This window comes from Ammospiza nelsoni, chromosome 12 (genome assembly GCF_027579445.1).
Source record: "Ammospiza nelsoni isolate bAmmNel1 chromosome 12, bAmmNel1.pri, whole genome shotgun sequence".
In the NCBI taxonomy this organism is placed as follows: Eukaryota; Metazoa; Chordata; class Aves; order Passeriformes; family Passerellidae; genus Ammospiza; species Ammospiza nelsoni.
The window spans coordinates 8104065-8128082 of NC_080644.1; the positions used below are offsets into that span (position 1 = coordinate 8104065).

A 24018-nucleotide genomic window follows, 5' to 3' on the forward strand; every position below is an offset into this window, starting at 1 on the left:
CCGCACTAAACTGGGGGCTCTCAGGGCCCAGCACCTGCACATGTGTCTGGGTCCCCCCTGTGCCACTCCCTGCTGCTCCCCAGGGCTTTGCTGCTAACCCAGCCCTGGCCGCGGCCCCAGGCAGTCGCAGATGCTGCCGGGGGCTGTAGGACAGTCTGGATCTGTGTGTATTTTTAACATATGCAAAGGCTGTTTGCTGATATGACCAGCAAGACGTCACAGTGAGGGGGGGGGGGGCTGCAGGGGTCCCAACTGTCCCCCCGGCATCTTGACACTCCCTCACCCGGCTGGCCAGGGCAGCCCCGGCACGGCCCCAGCGGCAGAGCCCCCCGGGGCAGATCAAACACCTCTTATCTTTGGCAGCAGCTGCAGGGTCGCCCCCGCCGCCGTCCCCCCCCCCGCCCCCCTCCCCAGCATCTCTCACAGAAGAGAAACTGAGGCGCTTTTAACAAATGTGAACGGTTCCAGGAACCACGCAGGAAGCGGTGCGAGGGCAGCAGGGTGCCGCTGGCGCCCGCCCCAGCCCCATGTACATAGTGTACATAATACAGTACGTGTATTTTTAAAGTGATCATATTTATGTTAATAGAACCAGATGAAGTCTATATATAGAGATCTATATCTATTCTGAGAGATGCAGGGCTCTGCTAGCACCAGGCCGCAGGGACGGGGAGCTGAGCCGGGCTGCTCCTGCACAAACCAGGAGCCCATCCGTCGCACTGAGCGCTCCAGAGTGGTGGTGGAGGCTGCAGCCTTCCTCGGCCACCAGCAGCCCCTGGGAAAGGGCCAGGTCGCAGGTTTATTCTCTTCTCAATTTAGCTTCTTAAGAGTTTTCAGGGAAAAGAAGTCACAGACTTTTCTGAACTTGTTTCACAGCAGATTTGAGCTTCCACTCAAAGTGCAGCCTACTAAGAGTTGCCCTCTCCCGGCAGCGCTGGCGGCTTTGTGCCAGCCTGGGCCCTGGGGCAGCGCTTTGTCCCTGGCCAGAGCTGAGCCCCTGTGCTGAAGCACTTGCCCCCTCAGCCCCTCCAGATGCTCCCCAGCGCTGCTGTGCCCCGAGCAGGGGCAGGGGGAGCGGGTGCTGCTCCAGCATCCCCACGGGTGTCCATCCAGGCAGCAGCTGCCTCCTGCCTGGCACGGGCAGCCCTGACTGCTCCCAGCTCCCTGCCCACCCCACCCCCTGCCAGCCTTGGCTCCTGCCTCCCTGAGAACAGGAAACCCCCCTGCACCGGCCACTCCAGCCCCTGCTCCCTATAGAGCTCCTCTACTCCAGGTCCAGGCCAAAGCTATTTGGGGATGCTTGGATAGAAAGCAGTGGGTTTTTTGATGTTGGATTTTTTTTTGTTGTTGTAAGATACTACTTGGACACGCTCCTAGACCAAAACCAAGCCCCAGCTGCACATCTGTGCCTGCTCATACCTTGCTCCTACATTTCCATCACTCCCGAAGTGCCTCCCTTCTCTCCAGGAGCAGTCCCAGTCACAGCCAGACTTTCTGCCAGGGTAGCTTGGTGGCCTGTGTGGCTGCAGGTCTGTGCCACAGACGCTGCTGTGGAAGCTGCTCCCACAGACATGGGGAGCTCAGCATTTACAAGGGGACTGTCAGGCTGGGCTGAGACCTGGCTTCAGCACAGGAGCTCAGGGCTGATGAGTGGTGCAGATGCACAGGGTAGCACTTTCTGGTCCTGCTGCTGCCTCAGCAGCCCAGGAGCTGTGAGAAGAGCAGTAGGGGTCTGCAAGTGAAAAGTTCCTTTAAGTTTTGGGAAGGGCAGCCCATGGGAACCAGCATTTGCCAGTGTCTAGCTGCTCTGCCCCTTGGAGCTGGCCCTATACCACCACACACAAGCTCACCGGCTGTTTCCAGCCTCCCAAAATTATTTGAGGCACTTCAGCAGCAGCGGGGGAGGCACAGCAGCCTGCCCACACAGCTCATGTGTTAGCACCATGTTGTTGGGCCTCGAGCACTTGCCAGCTGCTCTGCCTCTTCACAAGATGCCACTCACTCCCTGCAGTTGCCCTCTAATTGCAGTTTGGCTGCTGCCCCCTGTGCTGCTGGGCCTGAGGCAGCGAGCACGGTCCCCTCCTGCCCTGGCACATGGCAGAGGGCAGGGACAGGTTATGCACAGCCTCTGCTGAGCCTGCAGACAGCAGCCACCTCACAGCGCCAGGTGAGAGGCTCCTCCGTTGGCTGCAGGTACAGGGCAGCCAGGAATGATATTTGCAGAGCAGTGGTGAGAGCAGCCAGGGCACACTTCTGACAGGTTTGCTTCATCCCCCAGCATCACCAGTGGATCCCATTCCCCTCAGCATCACTTCACCCTGACGGCAAAGCCATGGTCCCGGCTCCCCCAGGGAGCAGGAAGGCCATTCCTTTCCATCACTACTGCTGAAAAAAGGCATTCTCCTTCCCCATCCTTCAGCAAGAGCAGGGGCACAGCTCTGGACAGAGTCAGGCTGCTCCCACACCCCTGCCATGCAGTTTGGCTGTGGCAAGACAAGGAGCTGGTTTCCACAGCGTGTCCCCTTGCTGTCGGCTGGAGAGGGCCAGTTTTAGCAGACAGCACTGCATGTTAGTTTACAAACCCAGCCCTGCACGTTTGGCCTCTGTGAGTGTTCAGTTTCCCCATGGAGCACCCTTCTGCCGCTCCACCGTGGTGAAGACAGTGTCCTCCTCTGGTACACATGCAAGTTCCTCCTTGGCACATGCGCAGACACGGTCCGGTTTTTGTTCCTGACAGGAAGGTCTTGACCCCCCAGTTTGTTTTACAGGCAGGCTGCTGCAGGAGCAGCACTGAGCAGCACAACCCACGGGAGGGTGGGCTGGAGCGCGGCCACAGCTGGCAGGGAGTGCTCGGCCAGCACTCAGCGCTGGTGGCAGTGCTCCAGTCCCTGCTGCAAGAGGGCCGAGCAGTCCTGGCCCCTGAGTGGCAGTGGGCAGCTCAGGTCACTGTGGAGGGCAGCTCAGGTTGCTGTGGCTACCACACAACACAGGCAGCAAGCCTCAGGGCAGCAGGGACAGGAGGCACAGGCAGCATCCAGCCTGGGCAGATGCTGGTCCGTGGCTGGACGAGAAGGACAAGAGACTGCACAAGGGCAAGAGTTGCACTAGAAGAGTCAAGACCCTCCTCTGTGTAGCAGGACTAAAAACTAGCAGAAAGACCGAAAGGTCTGAGATCTGCTGGTTACAACACTTTCTGTGCTACATGTGCAATATATTTGTTATGAATGTTATCACAAAGTCGGTTCATTCAATACTCTTTTAATCACTGTAGCTAGATGTTCTCTGTCCATTCAAGTGACTTTTATTCGAGTGCAATATTTCAATAGACATGTAGTGACCTAGAATGCTTTGTGTTTTAGAGAATCTGTGTGCAGAGCAATGCAATTAAGTTTAAAACCTTGTAAATAAAACAGGTTGCAAACCAAAAAAAAAAACCCCAATAGGCTTGCATTTAATTTCTGTGTGTGTTTCAGTGTTGTGCATTAGGCCGCCTCGGTGCAGACCCTGTGTTCTCTGTGCAGGTGTTCATGGAGGAGTGGCTCCTCAGCTGTTGAATGCTCCCTGTTACTGCTTTACTGCTTTACCTGTATTCATTTTTCTAGACTCCTGTCTGCACAAAATGCAATAAATGATTTTATTACACCCTTCACTACTTGCACGGGGACTTTTCACTTGCTTCCAGGTCTCCACAGCTATTTTGCACCATTTCCATAACATGGAGCAAGCCCAGACAGGGTGCAGATTGCAGAGGAAGCAAAGCACAAGGAGAGGAACAGCCTCTCCAAAGGGATGCAGTTCCCACATTTCTCCTCAGAAAGATTTCTGGTCACCCCACCAAAAGTGCTCTACCTGGCTGCAGGATTGTAGAGGTGGAGAAGGGGATCTAACAGGAGGAAAGACAGCAGCCAGACACTGCTATCCAGACTCAGCCTGTGGGGTGATGTAGCACAAAGCCACGGGATACCAGTGCTGAAGGCACAGGGACTTGCAGCCCTGACCTCACGCTGGCTTGTGGCACTGACCTGGACCTGTCCCTCCCACCACCTGTCACCAGAGAGGTTTTAGACTCCTCACACTGGCTGTGCCACACTACACCTTCCTGAGGCCACCCCAGTGCTGTGCAAGAGTCAGGACCTGTGAGGTCCACACACATTCTGCTCAGCATTCAGTGTGAAGCTCCCAGCACAGCTTCTCCAGGAGAGGAGAGTAACAGCAAACACAGTGAAAGGATGTATTCTGAGAGTACTCAAGTGTCAAAAAATGCAACAAGAAACTTTTCTGACTTTTATTAGAAAGTAATGTCCTCTTGTTAACAGCACAGAGATAAAAGAAATGCTACAACACAAACCACCTGGGACAAAGAAAATCCTCTGCTTCAACCCACTGCTTTCTTAGTATCTCACAGTTCCCTGCAGGAAGCCCACAGACTCCAAGAAGGCCATGACAGGAAGGACCACACAGCTAAGTGATGTTTTGTGTTCTGGTATCCAAGTATGTTCCCAGTAAAAACACGGTGAGGAATCACTGCCTGATACCACTCCAGTGTCCACTGCAGCTACCAAAGTGTTGAGAAAACGTTTAAAATTATGGTATTAACATCTTTAAAATTATGGTATTAACCTCTCCTCCTCAGATGGATCAAACATCCATCAACAGCAAGAGGTCTGATAGAGCAGCACTGCCCCCAATACCTGGTGACAGGTATTCCCAGGGAGAGCCAGCAGCACATCAGTGTGGCTGCAGCTAAGCTACACTAACAACGGTGCCAAAGACTGTAAGAAAAGGAAATTTACACACCAAATTTACCAGGTTGATCTTAACACTGATTACTCACGGTAGGAAAACTGACAGACCGTTTGAAATCTCTGCCTTGGCTGGAAGTTCTTGTGTTGCAGATGTGTGCTCAGCCCACAGCTGCCAGTCTCTGAGTGGTCAGGAACACCGGCCTCTCTGCCTGGATAGGGCAGGCAGCTGCAGACAGACTGCACAGTCCTGGTTACTGAGCAGTGGTCAGGCATGTGCTTCATGATTTTGGCTGCCAGCACTATCACTGGACTTTCCAAATGGCTTATATGCTATTAAAAGGAAAAAAAAAAAAAAAGAAAAAAAAAAGAAATCCAAAGAAAAATAGTGCCCATTCCACACTGGTGGGTGTCCAAGGCCCGTCAGTTTGCTGCTCTGTTCAGTCCCCTAAGTCATCAAAACTGATGATCCAAAACTACACTGAGACCAATCAGTGAGCCCAGACTGCACCTCCATGGGAAGGTGCACCAGGTGCTGGGAGTAAGGAAAATGCAGCGGGACTGAAGCTGCGTCAGCTTCTGGGATGGGACAAGACAACCAATGATCCAACACAGTTCAGCACTTGTGCCTTGGAGAAAACTGAGCATTCTGCTCCAAACATTGCTAACCAGACCAAGGAGAGGGAGGGCAGCGCCAGCAACCGTTGGCAGCAATGCTGCAGGGGGTATGCTCTCGCCAGAGTGGAGAGGACATGCATGTCCAGGGCATCTGTCCCCGGGCAAGGATGGGAGAATTCTTTAACAGCCATAAGTATGGAATGGCAAAGGGAAGGGGAATGGGTCCAACAGCTCAGCTCTAATAGTGTCGCTGGTAGGCACCCATCGGTTGCTGGGCTGAGGACCCCGCTCGCCCCTGGGCCACGGTTTGGCTCACAAGGTGGGAGAGTGCAGGACCACTCTGGATAAGGGTGTCCAAGGCTTTCTGTACACTGGGGTTGTCAAAGTTGATACCAGAAGACACCGGCCTTTGGGCGGGCACACTGCCAGGCGCAGGGAGGCGCGTTTGGTGCTGACCATAGAGCGGCTGTGGTTGTGGAGGAGCTCCGGGCCTCGGACCTGCGTTTCTCGAAGGGCCCGGGAGAGCAGGAATCTGCGTGTTTGGAGTCTGCAATCTCTGCTGAGCCTGGTTTAAATTTCCAGCATTCATCTGTGCTGGCCGGGGCTGCCCGCCTGGCAGGTTAGCAAAGTTCTGGTTGGGAGTGCTGGCCGAAGAGCCTGCGGAGGCCGCAGGGCCGCTGTTGGCCACAGCAGCTGCCGCCGCCGCCGCCCCGCTGTTGAAGAGACTGAGGATTTTTGCTTGAAGCTCCTGCTGAGGAGTAGAAGAGGACACTGGAACAGAAGGAGTAGAGACCAGAGGCTGTGAACTCTGATGAGCCTGAGAACTTGGAAGGTTGGACTGACTACCCAGTGATGATCCTGAAGGTGGCCCCAAAGGTTGTCTTGACATGGGTGCTGGGAAAGAAAGGAAAGGTGGTTAAAGCTCTGCAAATGCCCTTGAAGGGACACGATACCTAAAGAAAACTAATGAAACAGCTACCAAAGACATGGCATCAGTGAACATCCACCCTCAGATCACAGCTGCACAGCTCTGGGAACCCAAACCACTCTAGAGAACTGAGCGTAGCAGCTCAACCAGTTATGGCAGTCCTGCTGTTGCCTTAAGAGAATCCAGCATAAAAGATCTTCCACATGAATACTCTGAATTGTGTCATGGCATGCAACAACACATCCATCTCAATAAAATCAGGTACTACATGAGGACATTATGCTCCCAAATTCCTCTGCAGTCCCAGGACTCTTTTCCTGTCCCAGCCCTGAGGACCACAAACCACCCAGTAAAGTCTGTCTGGAGCTGTGGGACTTACCCTGCAGAGGTTCAGTGCTGCCCCGCAGCAAGCGTTCCTTCCGGTCTCTCAGGTAATCAATGACTTTATCTATCTCCTCAGCAGTCACATAGCGATTGTCTGCCAGCAGGTTCAGGAGAGTCTGGATCCTGGGAGAGTGACCTCCTCTGACACCCTCCTCCATGGGGGGTGGGCGCTCCCTCTCCTGCAGAATGGCTTCATCTGCCATCTTGGCAGCCTGCCGGGCGATCTCCTCCCGCTCCTTCTCCCGGGACTCCGTCTTGTAGCGCTCGTAATTCCTTGCCACCAGCACCATGGCATCAGCCTGGGGCATGTTGCGGTGCTCTGCACAAAGGGAGAAATGCTCTGAGTGACCCAAAGTGACCCCAATGGAGGTGCTGTTCCTCCTGTCTGCCAGCACAGCCCAGTCAGCAGCAGGCACCACTCAGGGAGTGTGAGTGCAGACTTGGGAACTTCCCAGGCACACAGGAACAATTACATTTTCAAAGCCAACAGAAGGCCCACGGCTATCAGCCAGCAAGGCCAGCCTTTCCTTCCACAGCTGAGGGCACAGCCCAGAAATGTCTTTCTTATCTCTCACCAGTTAAAAGGAAAGCAGCTCCCTCTACCTCTCACATAAATCCTCAGTTCTCCAAGATGAGATGGTCCCAGTCATTTTACTGCTAAACCCTGGGACAGATCCAAAGCTTGCCCTCTGAAGGCTGTGTGCTTCCCAGAGGAGGACAGCCATGGGAATATGTTTGTTTCTGTGCTGCCAGTGCCTTAACATCTCATGTGCACATGCAGCTGGGGAGGGAGCAGCACTGGCTCAGTGTTACATGGCTCCTCACATTCACCACTCTTGAGGCAACAAGCAGCAATCAAATTCTTCTGTAATAAAATGAGTAATAGGCAATTTCATTGGTGGATTTTGAGGTCATTATTTCCAACTCCCAAAGCACACACATAAACAGTCACCTGAACACAGATTTAAATCGGGAGATCAAAAGAGCCTTTACCCTCCCAAAAGTGCCCAAAAGTCTGGGCAGGGTCCTTTTAACACCTGCAGAACATCAAATCCTGCAAGCCTTTTCCTCCTAACAAAAACTTGGGTTTATTTGAACATTAGGCTTTGCACAAACTGTGAAAGAGTTCCCTGAAACAAACATGCATGCAAAGGTGGCCAGGAGCAGTTGAAGTGACCATATCTAATCTCTGGAATGAGCTGTGGATGAGCTAATGACTGGGGTTCCCATCACATCTGATAAACCAGCAGATCCAGAGAAGAAAAGAAGCTTTGGCCTCCTGCCAAAGGTTTAACAGGTGCTAAACCAAAGAAGTTGAGAATTAAAACCAAGGGTAGTGGAAAGCTCAGTGACAGTGTGTGTGAGCTGTGTGTCTGCAGGAAATGAGGGAGCTCTCCTATCACATCTGCATCTGATGTTAAAAGAAACTGGGCTTCTCCAGCCAGTGAGCACACACCAACAACTGACTGTGCACTCAGAGGTTTCCTCTCCCACATGAACTCACAGAACACTACTTGGGAACACAGTAAGGGAGAAATAACCTTTGAAAGCTCAGTGGTCAAACCAGTCACCTGTGTTGTTAGATTACATGAACATTACATGTTGCTATGATCAGAGCAACAGCTCCTTTCCCCAGTCATATTTTGACGAGGCATTTTTAGTACTTACACCCACCCTCATGCAACAACCAAGTCACACCTTGTGATGGAAAGTGATGTGACAAGTGTAAAGGTGCTAAGAAGGTGGAGCCTGTATACCCAAACATTTTGTAGATCTATCTTTTCATAACTCTTTCCAGTTTCATTATCAAATCTCTACCATTACCAAATCCTTATTAAATCACATTTGATTTTAAAATCTCTCCTTTAATTTGGCACATTCCCAACACGCTCTTGCTGAGAACAACAAGTGGTAGAGTGAGGTTGGGCTAGTATTACTCAGAGATGTCCCAGAGCAGTGCAGCTCTGGGGTCCATGACTTGCCCTAACACTGCAAAGGCTGGCAGTGTTAGGAGCCAAGAACACAGATGAGATTCCCTCTTGGCAGGAATTAGACATTCATTTTGACAAGGGGCAAGCAGAGTATTACAGAAGCTTTTAAATAATGATATTCACACTTATGACATGGTGCCAAGTCATTTATAACTCCTTATGTGACATCAAAGATGAACTTTGTTCTGTGTGGTTCTGCCTGAAAGAAAAGTTCAGAGTGACCACACAATTCCCAGCCAACTGAGACCTTAGTACCTTGTGGGGTGCCAAACATGATGTTAACAGTGCAAGAACGGTGAACTTGATGCTGCTGGGTGATGACAATGGCGAAAGGAGACCCTCCCCTGCTCACATCATCCAGGGCTTGTGTCAGTGACATCTCTGTGTTAAGGAAGATCAGGTCCACCACCATGCCCAGGTCCCGCACCTTCCGCCCCACGGACTCTGCGTACTCCCTGCCACAAAGCAAAGCAGCAGTTTAACAAATCAGTCACACACACAACAGAAACCTTGGCACTGCACCCTCTCCACCATCCCAGATTCGCTTTTCTGATTACTTGCCCAGCTTCATGACGTTTACCAGGACAGTACTAAAGCAATCCCATTATGGCAATATAAAAGCCCTTATTCTGATCTGAATCAGTCATTTCAGTTCAACCAAAATAAATTACAAATCAAGCCTTAGCTGAGCTGAGAAACAGAGTGTTTGCAAAGGGATTTCCACTATTACAAATTTGTTTACACATAAATGTGTTTCAACTGAATTCATTAGGGGAAGGAATTTCCGCCAGCAGAGGTCCAAGGGGTACAGAGCAGAGGAGCCAACGTACAGAACTCATTTACTGCTGCTCTGTTCAGTATCTCAACTGTTCACACGTGCCTCATTCCTTACTGGCCTGCTCTTTTCTACTAGCTGCTTTCTGCTCTAACCCACTGCCAAAACAGTATCTCTGGATCCACTGCTTCTGTATACCCTGTCCTACAGACTTCCCCATCCAAGCACAAAACACAGCTGACAAGGTTGAGCTTGAATTGCCAAGGGTTTTATTTTTAAGATTACTATACTTAGAACCAAACCTGCAATACTGACTGCACAGAAGTCTGACAAATTCAGTCTGTGTGCACCTACACCTCAAGAAAGAGGGTAATTTTATTGTCTTTGGAGGTGAAGTCTGTAATGGTGATTAAAACAGTCTCCCCTTCAACCATCTTTTTAAGAGCTCTGAAGTCACATGATTGTATCTAAGGCATTCAGGAGTCACCTTTCAACAGGTCCATAGCAGGTGACATCAGTGCATCAGTACAAGATTTATAAACAGGCTCCAGCTCTTAAGGTTTGTAGCTGTTACAGACCAAAATGATTCTTGGGATACTAAGCTGATCCTTTGGCACAAAAAAATATTCTTGGGTCAAGTAGAATAACTTGTGGTCTATTAGAATATCTTCCAAATAATTTTAGCCACCAGGGAATAAAGGATCTAAAATTTCCTCTCAAGATTTGTTCCAATAGGTAATCAACTCCACCAGAAGTTTATTTCTAGTTTCACTGCTTCTCCTGTTTCCATTTCCTGCTCCATTTTCTACCAGCAGATGAGGCAAGCTCCAGCTGTCTCTTTCTGCCCCACATGTACAGCAAAGTTAAAGAAAAGCAACTCTTGATCTTTTCTCTGAAGGGTAAAGGAGACAGAGCTTTAACTTTTCCCCAACAAACATTTTCCTCAGAGTACAAGTCAGATCTGTGATTTATTTACATATTTACTATTCTTTAATATATTTAATTGTAAAGATACAGATATCAGACTAGTGACATTGTTAAAACCCTCCACTACTGTGCCAGGTGTACCTCCTGTTTCCAACAGAGTGCCTGCCGTGTGAATTCAGTCAGTGCTCAGCCAGCCATAGGAGATCACCCTGGTTACTACTTACACCTGGCTTTTGATACTGTCCCTGACTGCCTTCAGCAGTGATTTTGTATTTCTTGCACATTGGACTAATGGCAATGACTGGTATCTGCCCTAGGAACCAATCCAGCAGGAGCTCTGAACTAACACCCCCAATCCACCCTGACCCCTGCTCTGTACTGTCACTGGTTGGCACATATTCCTAAGTTCTATATCATGCTACCCATGAAAGCAAGTACAAGCCCCTACAACCTGTTGAAATGGTAGGCTTCTATGGAGAGTAGGTATAAAAGTATCAGGAGAAGGTATAGCAACAGATTAGAAGGGGGAAATACAAGCAAAGCACAAGATACATTTCCTCATCTCATCAACATATATTCCCAGAAGAAAAACGGGAGCTGTAGCTTCCCAGCAGCTCTAAACCCACGCTCCTCAAGAGCAGCCAGTAAGATAAACAGCCTCAGGGCAGGACTAAGTTTAAATCCATTCTCTTCTACCATGCAATGATAAAACTGATTATAACTATTTTCTTACTTTGTCTGTTTATTCACCACTATCACGGAACAATCCACGGGTCTCTCCGCATCAAACCGTCTCTTGATTTCCTCATAGTACTGACGGTACAGCTCCTCCCGGCGCCGCTCCTCGCGCTTCAGGCGGTCTGAAACGAGCCACAGAACGAGTGCCACCCTTCAGACCCGCTCAGAGGGGCACAGAGCACCACAACCATGGCACTGTGGCACCATGGCACCCTCCCTTTGAAGTGGTGCAGGTACTCACCCTCTGGCTCCTTGTAGCGGTCGTAGTAGGAGTCGTCCTTGCGCCGGTAGTAGTCGTCAAGGCGCAGGTAACGGTCGTAAGATTCGTCTCGTCTGCAACATTCAGAAGCAGCAATGGTTTCCTGCAGCACTATCTCAGGCAGTGACTTTGGGCAAAGCTTCACACCCAGACCTCCCCCAGGTTTAATTTCTGAGGTACTCATCTGCTCCTGACAAGACACAGAGCAGCACCCAACTGTCCCCAGCCAAGGGTGATTTCCTGACACCACTCAAACAATTATGTCAGAAATGCCATTAAAATATTACTCTGGCAAATAGGATCTTGGAGAGTTTACCTGTACAGAGGGTCCCTCGGGTCTCTCATATCCCGTGGATCCCTCATATCTCGTGCATTTCTCATATCCCGTGGATCCCTGTATCGATCATACAGCGGCTCCCGTGGGTCACGAAGATCTCTAACATCACGTGGGTCCCTCAAGTCCCTTGGATCCCTCAAGTCCCGTGGGTCTCGCAGGTCCCGTGGGTCTCGCAGGTCCCGTGGGTCCCTGTGGTCCCTGGCATCACGCATGTCTCTGCCTCGCATGTCTCGGGCGTCTCTGGCATCTCGTCCGTTCCTGCCATCCCTGCCATCCCTGGGGTCTCTCCGTGGGCTCCCCCGCAGAGGGGAGCGGTCACGCCTGGCATCTCGGCCATCCCCGTAGGCATACTGCTCTCTGAGGAAAACACCAGGGAAATTCCATTAGCCTGCTAACAACAGGAGAACAGCTACCCTTACATCTCTTACCTGAGGTGCCAAAGTCACCTTTCACAGCAGCTGAATCCTCCCTCTCACCCCACAACATTGACCAAAAGTCATATTTTTGAAGCAGTCTGGAGAAGGCTCTTAATTTTAATATTCAGCATGGCCAAACAAGACCCAGAAAGCTCCTTAATGGAGCACTAAGTGTAGAGCACCTGTGGATGAAGTGAACAGGCACTTCAGAAACCACCATTTTAAGGCCTCTGACCTCCAACATCAGCCACAGATGATCTATCAATCATGTTTGGCAAATTCTTTGAGAATTTAAGGTGATGCAGGCTAACACCCACATATATGCAATAGCCAGGAGCGTTGAAGGGATCCATTAAATTTGCTCATCAATGACAGCAGAACACTTGAAGTAACGTTATTGGCACATGATTAAAAAAGGAGCAGCTTGTGAGGAAAGACATTGCAGGTTCCCTGTTGCAGTTGGGTTTGTGCTGCTGACAGAAAGCAAAGACAGCTATGGCCTTCTCCTGTATTTGAGGGATAGTTTCTGTAGAAGGCCAGCCTTATGTTTATAATGCACTCGTTAAGAGGGTACTAAACCCAACCAGCACTGTATCCTCAGTGGCAACAAATAGCTTCTCTGTTGGATCTGAATGATCCATTTCATTCAGACTTTATATTGCAGTCTTCAGAGGCAAGGAAGAATAATGTTCCAGTCTTCATCTTTTCCCAAAGCAGTAGGATTTTTCCAGGTTGTATTCTGATTTCCAGAGAAGGCTATAACTTCACTGTAGTCAAATCAAAGCATTAAAAAAAATCTTGCAGAGAAACTACGGAGCTTGATGTGTTCAGACTGCTTTTTCCCCAAAATAGTAACAACCATCGGAAAAAAACCCCAGCTTTTGAATCTTTTTATTTCCCATACTTGACATGACTTTTACAGTCCTCAAACAGCCTAATCTAGTTTATGAAAGATAAGCAGAACCTACGTCTGTATTCACTGCAGTGCAGTCACATAGAGATCACCTGGAGAGAACGAGTCAGATGAGCCAAGCTTGGTGTCAGGCAGAGTGACAGGAATGAGATGGAAGAGCAGACTGTGCATGGATTTTGGTGTCAGACACCCAGCTGTGCTGGGAACACATAAGAGTGCTGGCATTCTCTGTTTGCATGTCAGATGCAAAGCAGATTTTGGGAAAATTAGAGATGCCACCAAGAGAACACATAGCCTCCTCCTCTAAGTGACATAATGAATTTGCAGACAGCCAGGTGTAAACTCCTTCAGCTTCTTGGACAGATAAATCCACTTTTTGTTTGTGATCTACACTGAAACCATATCCTGTGAGAGACACATCATAGCCCCCTTCCCGCAAAACCTACAATGAATGATGGTGGAAGCTCAGGGGAAACTTCTGACCTGCTTTAATGGATACTGAGTATAACTGATCTTTCCATAGCTGTGAGACCATTTAGCAAAACAACCAGATGCAGGGGAATTGTTTGGCATATGACATTTATTCCAGCTGGAGTGGGGGTGACCAGAACAGGCCACATTTATTATCTGCAGAGACAAATAGATCCGGAATGAACAACACACAGTTGCGACAGAAGTAGAGATGTGGCACAGGAACCCTCAGCTCTTGTGCCCGCATGGCTGCCCTGCTCGAGGGAGACAGCAGCACCAAGGCACAGCTTCCACACCTCAGTCACCAGGGTCTGGCTCCTGCAGCATCAGCACCACTGCCTGCATCTGTTTGGGACTCGGCCCTGCTGGCCCAGCACCGCTGTGTGGTGCAGCGTGGGGCTCTGCAGCACTGGCAGTGAGAGCTGCTGCTCCCAGGCCACAGTGTGGTTCACAGTTCACTGATCACAGCCATGCCCAGAACTTGTGACTGTGACCCCAGTGCCACCTGTGCATGCCCAGTGCTCTTAGGACCTGGTGCTAACCACATGTGATGGCCATGGTGTATGCAGTGCCAGCTGAAATCCAGTGCACGTCACAGTGGCACCAAAAGCTCTGGCTGCTCTCCAGTCACGTCCAGTGCTCCTTAGTACTGCAGCACAGGCACCTGCTCTTGCACACATGCAGGATGACATAGTTTGCAATGGCCATGGCATCAGTGCTTGTGCTTGTCCCTCTGCAGTGCAGTCCAAGGATCAATGCTCATGGTACAGACACCTGCCCCTTTCCCCTGCAGTGCTGCAGCATTGGTGGCACTGAGGCCAAGGATGTGCCATCAGTGCCTGCTGCTCACATACCCCAGGGTCCTCCCACCAGCACCAAGCACACCCCAGGCCCAAGACTTGCTGCATCTGCCACAGGAATCCCAGCACTTCTTGGGCCTGATGCGCACATGCTGGTCTCTGCAAGCACATTTGGCCCTGTGTAGGGTTAAGTGCAGTGCATAAAAATCCTAGATGGAGCCAAGAATTGCGGCTACTCATTCTCTGCCTTTTTTTTTTTTTTTGGTGTAGATGCCTTGCTAGTTGCACTTTTCCCTCATTGTTGGTAATGTAACAGTTCAAGCTAGTAAAGCACACTAGATGTGGCACCTCGATTACCTTCAAGTTCAACAAGCACCGTGCTTTTTCATGGAAAGCTTTACAGCAGAGGCACACAGGGTGGGTACCCTGTACCAAACAACTCTGCAATGTGCCTTTGTGTCATTCCTAGCGATGCTGTGGAAAGGAAACTGAAGCTGTCTTCCTGTGACAGGCCAATCCATATCTTTTCCCCTTGCCTGTGGCTGCCTACTCAGAGGAGGTGGAAGAGGTGAACGTGCTGTGCCCACTGTAGGGTGGGCTGCCAGGAGAAGCTGGAGAGTACAATGGTGACTGCAGGGGGGGCTGGCTCCAGGCTCTGATAACACAACCAAATGGGCAGACACGACCGTGCAAGAGATATTTGTTCTGTCTTGTGTTTAGCTCAAGCGCTCTTTTCCAGTCTCACGGCAGCATTGGAAGCTTTCAACATCAGAAGAGGCAAGATCCCAAGATCCTCTGCAATAGGAATGCTGCAGCCCCTTGGCATTCTCTAGATATGTCTTGGCTTCTCTGATCCTTGGAGGCAGGAGCAAACATCAAGTGTATTCTTCCACTCAAGTTTCTTACAGCCTGTGCTGCAAAACTGAATGCTGGGCTGCAGTACTGGCAGCAGACACAAGGTTTCCCTCGTGCCTCCCAAGATGCCCAAGCCTAAAGGGTTCTCAGAGGTGGAGCAGACACTTTCCTGCTGGAGCATCACTGTTTGACTGGGGAGGTGGCAGTAGGGAAGAGACACAGACATTTAGCACAGGCCGCTGGGCTCATGCCCCAAAGGCCTGAATTCCTAGTATAACTCACTGCTTCCAGGTACTTTACCTTCGTGTGGGACTGGACCTTGATGAAGCCTTATTCATATTTCTTCTTTCCACTGCTTTATTAATATCTGTAAAGAATAATCAACCCATCTGTTCAATGCTATGAAACAAAACAAAGATCATCAGCACAATTCAAATGAAAGCAACTTAAGCTCAACAACATCCAGATGGTGCAAGGAAATCCATTCAGCAGAGAGACATTGTCACTTTGACAATTTTTTATTAAGTTTAGATAGTACAACATAATGCAAATTTCATGGATTTCTTTGACTTCAAAATAGGGTGGACAGCTTGGGTGAAGTTTTAACCCTGCATGTTCAGGCCTACATCCAGACTCTTCCTTCCATAAGAGAACCTCTTTCTTCTGCAGTCTATGAGCGAGCAGAAAGCGACTCATGGACTCTAGGAGAAAAAGCAGAGTCTGAAAACCTCCGAGAAAGGAATGATGGCCAGCACAGTCTTAAGTTCACAGCCAGTCCTGTTCAACGGAGCATGCTGATACCCTTGCTGGAAACAAGCCAAGGGTTCTCAAAGGGGACGTGCAACTGCCTTCCAAGAGACTGCGGCAGTGTTAACGTGCACAGCCCCCACCACTGAGACACAGATCCAGAGCCTGGAACATGGCTCCTTATGAAGTCAACATGGTGCATCCAAAACACCATTGTTAATGTGATGCAGACTAAGGCAACAGGTCAGAAATTTGAAAACTGGTTGGCTTCTGAGCATCTCTGTGAAAAACACCATGAAGGGAAACACAAAGAAGGAAGAGAGCTGAAGAAACAGAAGCTTGTCCTCAACCCACAAAAGTGAAGTTGCCCAGAACTGGCAGGGACCCACACTGTTCTCAAAGCCTCCAGTGACAGCTGACTGGAGATGAAATAATGCACTGGAGGAGGGCAAAAGCAAACAGCAACATGCCTTTGGACATTTCACTGAGAACCTTTTAAGGAAAGGAACCCAAATCTAGGCCCTATCTGCTCCCCCAGAATCTATCAAGAATTATCATTTCTGATGAGTTATTTGCACGAACCACTTTCAAAGCTCTTGCACGAGAATATAAACAGGCCGTGATGTCTTTAGGCAGACTTGGTCTTAATATCTTCTGTAACATCCCAAACTACCCTTCATTATTTTCAAAATTAAAACTGTTATTAAGGGATCAGGTCTAATTTTTGTTCTTGATGTCAATGAAGCAGCAAGTTGCCTCTCAGGTGGGGCAGAGAAGCAAGTGCAATCTGAACCTTAACTACAACTGCAGCATAACACCACTCACAGGAACCCAAAGCACCTCCCCAGGATCAAACACAGCTGCAGGGTCTACTGTTACAAACTACATCTGAAGGACGTTTATTCTCTAAGTAGTTTTACTACTAAAGATATGAAAACACTATTGTGCATTTGTGGAAACACTTGTATTATGCTACACTGGAGTTAAACTCTCCCAAAACTTTTTACCTTACTGTGTTATTAATGATTGTATTTAATACTCACACTGCATAACTGAAGTAACTGTTTTCCTTGCATTCATTTTTTAGTTGATAATTTTGCCCCTTAAAGTCAAGTGTTATCTTTAAGCAAGACACTAGCTGCTTTCTTTGGTTTAAGATTATTTTTATTTTCTGTTTTAAGATGCCATTGAAGAAACCTATTATGATTTTTACACTCGGTACCATACATTTCTTTCAGATAAAAAAAAAATATTTAGATCTCCACAAAAATATTTTACTAGAAGAAAAAAAAAAAAAAAAAAAAACTTTGACAGGGATCCTTTCTCTTGTGCAAAACAAACACATTTAGTAACATTTTATTTAATGCAAACAGCATTTACAAGTTAAGTATTTGAACACTGACAAAACTTCGGGAAAAAAAAGCCCAAATAAAAAGTCTTCTGTCCTGTTGGATTTTGAGATGACAGGGCCACTAATCACACAGTGCAACCTTCTGAACCAACACAGGTGACAGGAGTGTCTGGAATCCATCTATCTCAAGTGCAGCAATGGCACTGAACTAGTGCTTATCTTTTAGCAAAACATCCAATTCCAATTTAAAAGTCTTCAGAGCACAGAAACCACCACAGAGCCAATAAATTACTCCAGAAGCCAATTACTCTGCTGTTAGAGAAAAGTCTTTATTCACATTCAAGGCACTGTCACACTTATGCCGACTACACTAAAACTCCCTGATCCCAGGTCTGTCTGTAACACAGAGATCACATCACTCCTTTCTCTTGAGATTTTTGCTTGGGTTTGTTCTTTAATTCTAAACCTCTGTCAGGTTTTTTCAAGGCTTTTCCAATTCAGCATTATCCTTTTTGAACCAGGCATACCAAAACTGAGCACTCTTCCAGCAGCAAAATCCCACAAGTACCAAAACTTCCCTACTTGCACACGTGTGTTTTGCACAGCCAAGGACAACCAAAGCACTCTGGCTGGGTGCAGACCTTCCCTGTGAGCTTCACTTAAAGCTCAGGCCTGTCTGCATCCAGGATAGGAAGTCCAGGTCCTTTCACCATCAGTGACTCAGTCTTCTTTATTTCATCCTTTTTTTAAAACACGTTTTTCTCTCCAAGTCACTTATAAAAGCCCTGTATGGCCAGACTCAGTTTTTCTAGACCACCACTCAAAGCACTGAGAAATTCCATCATGTTACAACTATTCCATTCTAGATCCACTTGAAATCCATTTAACTCTGTTGTTTTTAACCGTTCTCCTTTCTTATCAAGTCAAACACCTTACAGCAATCTGTACATTAACACTGCTGCTTCCAGCCCTAGAGCTTGCAGTACCTTAAGAGTAACTAAGACAGGATTTATTTTGATGGACATTAATCAATTGCCTTCTCATCAGTGTCAGGTGAAAGAATCCCTTTGCTCCCAGGCTCTGACGCCAGGCTCATTCCATTTTCCCTGCCTACTGGCTCACCTGCAACACTCTAGCAGCTCCCTGGAAACTCCCTAGTTTTCCAAGGCTTGTGGAAAAACACCAGTAACAGACTAGGCAGGTCAGTAGTTCACTGAGCCTCACTGACGTTAATTCTTTTGAGAGCTCTAGATTTGGTAGCTGCAGTTTTACCTTTTTGGTTTTGCAACTGAAATGGAAATTACATTAAACAAATCTCCTGCCTCTTCAAAAATGGACAGCAGAAACATTAACTGGTCTTCTCAGTTAAAAATTTTATCATTGCCAGTTAGTTACCCTTAGCTTCTAAAACAGCCAAAGTTGTTCCTATTTAAGTCTCTACACTTGGATAATGCTGGACATAATTTCTTCTCGAATCCTTCAACCCTTCTTGTCTATTTGCCTTCATTTCCATCTTCAGGCTCCTATTTGTTACTGCACATACACCTTCCCACAGGTTACTATTTATTCCTCCTGTCATTCTTTTTTAAGTCACACTGTTTTTCTTCAAATTGTCATAGGCTTACTTTGAAAGTAATTTTTGCCTTGCATTTAAAAGATTACTCGTGGATTTCTAACCATTCATGTCCATTTAAGTCTGCTCCCAGCACACTTAGCAGAATTATCCTCATCTTTATGAAAATATCCTTTTTAAAGCACTCAGTATTTATAGCACTGCTTAAAGGCTGGCTCCACTTGTGCAAAAATTCCAGCTAAGTTTACTTAGCCAACCAGCCACTAAGCACTGTGACCAATTCCTTTGAGCATGTCAAGATGAAGCCCAGTTTTGGTTTACAAATGTTATTAAACTCAGTGCTGGACGTTTCAATGATCACTTGCTGCACAGTTTCTTCTCTGTTCTTAAGGCTAACGGAGCTTTCCAAACACTAACACATAAAAATTCAGGGTAAGACCCAGGCAGCAAGGTGAAGCACACAGCAGGAACTCAGGAGGCGAATAAATTCTGTTTAAATTGATTGAGACTAAGGCCAGACAAGTGTCCCACTGTGACCTTTGAGGAGGGCTTTAAAACAACAGCACCCTTTCTCCGGAACGCATGCTGGGGTCAGGAGAGTGAGGAGCAGGTTCCTTACCTAATCTATACCCTTTATAAAGGCGACCCTTCTCACCGTCCAGAGCGGCCTGGACATCTTCTAGACGGTCATACTGCACGAACCCATAGCCATGGTACATGCTGAGGGCTGCAAGAGTTAACAGCAGGGCAAGACCGGTTACAACCACGCACAGAGCTGACCCACACACACACCGCTAACCCCACCAGCTGCACTCTACCCAGAAACCACTCTGCAAGCTTCTTGGGAAAATCTAACCCACCAGGATCAAAGTGCAGAGCTCAAAGACTCTGATCAAGTTCCTTCTGACAAGGCAGTGACCAAAATACAGCCCGTGAAGTGACCAAGATTTGATTAAGAGGCTATGAAAGAGTATTGTGACATCGCACTGCGACCCTAAAAGCTAAAGCATAGCTGATATATTTGCATTATGTTTGAGCTGTACTGAGGGAATCGCTTTTCCAGACCAAATGCAGGCAGAGAAAATTATGATTAAAAGGTCACTATTTAGGAACAACATTGGTCACTCCTCTCATCATCACCAAATAGCATTTGACAAGCATGAAGCAATATTTCTCCCTGAAATCCCTGCCACAAAAAGGCATAAGATAATATACTAACCCCTGATTTTGCCATATTTTGAAAATATCTCTTCCATTTCTTCACGAGTCATGTGGTCTGTGGGCAAATTGCCGACAAAAAGTCTTCTCTCTAAATCCTGAGGATTGGTGCTGTTAGTGAAGTCGCTCTGTTTGATGCTATTGCTCTTGCGTCCTCGAGCCATTTTGCTTTCGTTCCAAATCCAACTCTTCACAAAAAAAAAAAATGGCCATGCATATAATTTCAATCCATGACATTAAAATTAAACTGGAACAAGATTAAACTTAACAGCTTTGCAGACTAGAAGCCAACTGGGTCTGCTTGACGCAAACTTCACTCCAGAGAAATCTTAATATGAGGGACACAGAGGTCAGGCAAAAACACTCACTGCAGCAGTCTGGTTGAGCTTTTCTGAAATACTGAAAGGTAGCAAACCTAATTATTTTGCAGATAGGTTTTAATGGTTTGACTCCAAACTAAGATACAAATAAAACTAATTTTCCACTAAAACTCCTTAACTTTAAGCTTTTCAACATGCCCACTGTTGTCACATCTAGTTCTTCAATCCACTGATAAGAAATATTGAAATTTATGCAATATTTTAATAAGCTGAAATGAAACACTCATTGCAACATTGCATAACAGCACCCAAATATTCCAGTAGGGCTTGGAATGAGGCGTCAGGAAATAGTGCTGAAACACTCCTAAGTGACCACATCTGGGTCACTTCACTACATGTGAAATCTCAGCTTTCCAATCGCAGAAAGCCCAGGTCCCTGTCTGCACCTCTGTTAGACAGCACAGCCTTGTCCCCATGGAGATGTCAGCTCCCACAGCAGGCGGGTCCAGAGCTGGGAATTTACCACCCCCAGGTAAATGCTGCACCTTCCTCACCTCCCCCATGCCGAAAAAGCACATTCCCTTAGCCCACACCCCTGCACACAGCTGGAGCAGTCAGCAACATTCACGGCACAAACTCACCCAAACAAATCATAAAAACCACCCCAGCAAAAAAATAATAACATAACAAACTCTGCCATATAACAAAAAACACCATCCCCAGTACTCAGACTTTCTGGTTTAAAATTCACCATCAGATAAAGCTCAAAGAAATTAATAACACTGAAACTTTCAAGGTGAACTTAGAAGTTTGAAAATTATTTAATAAAGTTGTTCTACTTCCTAAACATTCACCTACAGGAACGCAGGATGGGATTTTCTGTTTGTAACATGCAAGAAGCTTGGAAAAAGAAAGATGATGAAATTAAGTGTATCAACAGAAACTTCTCTTTTTAATCATGCAATGCCTACAAGCAAGATACTCCCTAACAGTACGCTGGAGTAAATGCAATTTAAAAGTAATCTCTAAATAAATAAATCAAATGTCAAAATAGATAAGATGACTCTATATGAATACTTTTGCAACACTTAACTGGCATGAAAAATACATCTACTCCAGATTTTAGACATAAAATTTATTTATTTATCCTTTAAAGATCAATCAACTTCACATTTGTGTCACTCCTGCCCCTTTTTAGGAAACCCTACAGAGATGGGGGGCAGAGAACACTTCCCTGTCTAATCAACTGTTTAAAATTAGCTGCCCGAACTGGGATGAGGAAAAGAAAACTCAACACCCAAACCAAAATCCAACAAAATTAATCTCCTCTATCATATCTGCCCAATCCCCCTCAAGTTTGTCCACACACATACACAGAATTTTATCTTCCCCATGAGAAGTACCAAATCCCTTTTTTTTTTTACACAAAAGCACTGGACTTCTATTCCACTACTGCAGCTCAAGTTCTCATCAGCTGAGGGCAGAGAAGCTTTCAAAATTCCCTCAAAATGAATAAGAGGCAATAAAACATGGAAGGCACCATCAAGCCCAAGTTCCCATTCAGAGCAGGATGCAGTGCACAGGCACACACAGCAAACAGGTGTCAAACATGCCCGTAGCTGCTGCCAGATCTCACTTTCACGATAAAAAGCTGTAAGAAATTCCCTTTTGTGTTCTTTAGGGCTGGGGGTGTCAGAGGAAGAGGCTGCAAGAACTTTCCACGTTAAGAAAAACAGAGAGCTATTTTCCCACTTCAAAACAATCAGTAAATCAGAACTCTCATTTAAGGTAATTCACTGCCTCTTATCATTTTCCACGCAGCAGATTACATAATTAAGGGCCATTTAGTGATCATAAGACCAGAATAAATGAATGTTGTCCCACCTCTGGGCACGCTACATCAGGTGAACACCTAATTCCCACATTAAGTCTTGTACCAAATCAGCCAGAAAGGCACCCGGGAGAGTTTAAAGGTGCCGATTCCCCGCGCAGTGACTGTGGGTCCCACCACAGGACAGCCCACGGCACCTCATGAGCCAACAAATCCTAGAAATCAATTAAAGCCACGTCTCTCTAAAAACCTTATATTTAAAACCAGAGTTGTTTATTAATGGCGCTACAGCTTCAAGGAAGCGAGACTGCTGGAGCGGGATATTGCAACTCATTTGCCACAAGCGAAACACGACACGAGTCCCCGTGAAGTTCGGGGCAAAGCAGAAACAGCGGGCGCGGGAGGCAGAGGTGCCGAGGAGCGGGAGCTCCCCTCGGAGCAGCCCCGCGCTCCCCAAAGGGCCCTCGGGGGCACCGCCCGTCACGGCCCCCCGCACCTGGGCACACGCGGCGCCGCCCTCACGGTACCCGGGGAACGCCCCCGCCCTCCTCCCGCCGCCCCGCCCCTGCCCCGCTCAGCGCGGGCCCGCCGCAGCTCCCGGGCCAGCGGGGAGGGACCCCCGGCCGGGAGCTTCACCGGCGGCCGCCGCTCCTTCCCGTGCTTCCCCTCCCTCCGTCCGGGCCTGGGCGCTGCCAGCACCGCTCAACCCGCGCACCGGTTCTCCGGGGGTGCGGAGCAGCCCCATCGAATCCCGGCGATCCCGCGCTGCCCGGACGCGAGGCGGAGGCGCGGCCCGCCTGCAGGCCGCGAGGCACGCCCGGCCCGGCCTCAGCCGAGAGCCGGAAGGGAGCGGGCTCTCTGCGGGGCTCGCTGCCGTAAGCCTGTCGCTCAGGCGCTCCGCGTACCGCAGCCGCGGACCCGCAGACTCACCGCCGCTCCCGGCCCGGACCCGGTGCCCCGTCAGGCCGCCGCCGCCAGGACAAAGGCGCCACCCGCCACTACCGCACGGCGCCGCCGCAAAGAGGAGGAGGGGGAAGCACGGTCGCTATGGCGACGTAGCGCACTTTACGGCGCGGCAGGGTACCGCCATGCCTGCCGAGGCACAGGGCACTTGCCCCGGCTCCCGGCGTATCCCGCGGTGCGGCGCCGCAAGGCAGGCCGGGAGTTGTAGTGCCGAGGAGGCCAGGCGGGGCGGCCGCTGGGTGGCGCTATCGGACCTCGCGCGGGGGAGGCGGCGGAATCGGGATCGGAAGCGGACTGGGACTGGGACGGGGATCGGGATCAGACTGGGACAGATATCGGGATTGGGATTGGACGGGGACCGGGATTGGGATCGAGATCAGACTAGGACAGGGACCGGGATCGGGATCGGGATCAGGCTGGGACGGACCGGGATCGGGATCAGATTATGACAGGGAGCGGGATCGGGGTCAGACTGGGACAGGGATCGAGATTGGAGTCAGACGGACAGGGAGAGGGACTGGGATCACGATCAGGTTGTGACAGGGACCAGAATCGGGGTCAGACTGGGACAGGGACTGGGATCGGGATCAGACTGCTGTTGAGACAGGAGTAGGGGTCGGGGTCCAGGACAGGGACCACCAGATGGGGCTTTGGAACAGGGGCAGGACCGGTGTCAGGATCGGGACCGGGGTGGGGATCATACCAGGACAGATTCTGAGACTGGGGCCGCGATCGGGATCAGACCGAGACCAGTACCGGAGTCAGGATCAGACTGGGACCGGAGTCGGGATCAGACCGGACCCAGGGCCGGGACCGGAGTGTCCCTGTCCCGTTCAAGGGGTGGCGTTCCCGAGCTGTGCC

At 48.9% G+C, this 24018-nt stretch overlaps 1 protein-coding gene across 1 annotated transcript; it reads right to left on the reverse strand.

The window, feature by feature from the left end:
- Positions 1 to 4271: 4271 nt before the first annotated feature.
- Positions 4272 to 23192, reverse strand: NCOA5 (nuclear receptor coactivator 5). Its single transcript, XM_059480741.1, has 10 exons — positions 23125 to 23192; positions 20045 to 20231; positions 19445 to 19552; positions 15455 to 15521; positions 11679 to 12056; positions 11345 to 11436; positions 11099 to 11225; positions 8919 to 9118; positions 6668 to 6991; positions 4272 to 6254 (listed from the first exon to the last, which is right to left on the reverse strand). The coding sequence occupies exons 2-10, from the start codon at positions 20205 to 20207 to the stop codon at positions 5599 to 5601; spliced, it is 2115 nt and encodes a 704-aa protein (XP_059336724.1). The 5' UTR covers positions 20208 to 20231; positions 23125 to 23192; the 3' UTR covers positions 4272 to 5598.
- Between the last annotated feature and the right edge of the window lie 826 nt (positions 23193 to 24018).

Excerpts from the sequence above, each read along its gene's own strand:
- NCOA5 (XM_059480741.1), bottom strand. The coding sequence starts at position 20,207 with ATGGCTCGAGGACGCAAGAGCAATAGCATCAAACAGAGCGACTTCACT. Across the intron at positions 12,057-15,454 it reads AGGTCCAGTCCCACACGAAG|AGAGCAGTATGCCTACGGGG; the intron begins GTAAAGTACCTG and ends TGTTTTCCTCAG. Across the intron at positions 6,255-6,667 it reads CAGCACTGAACCTCTGCAGG|CACCCATGTCAAGACAACCT; the intron begins GTAAGTCCCACA and ends TTTCTTTCCCAG.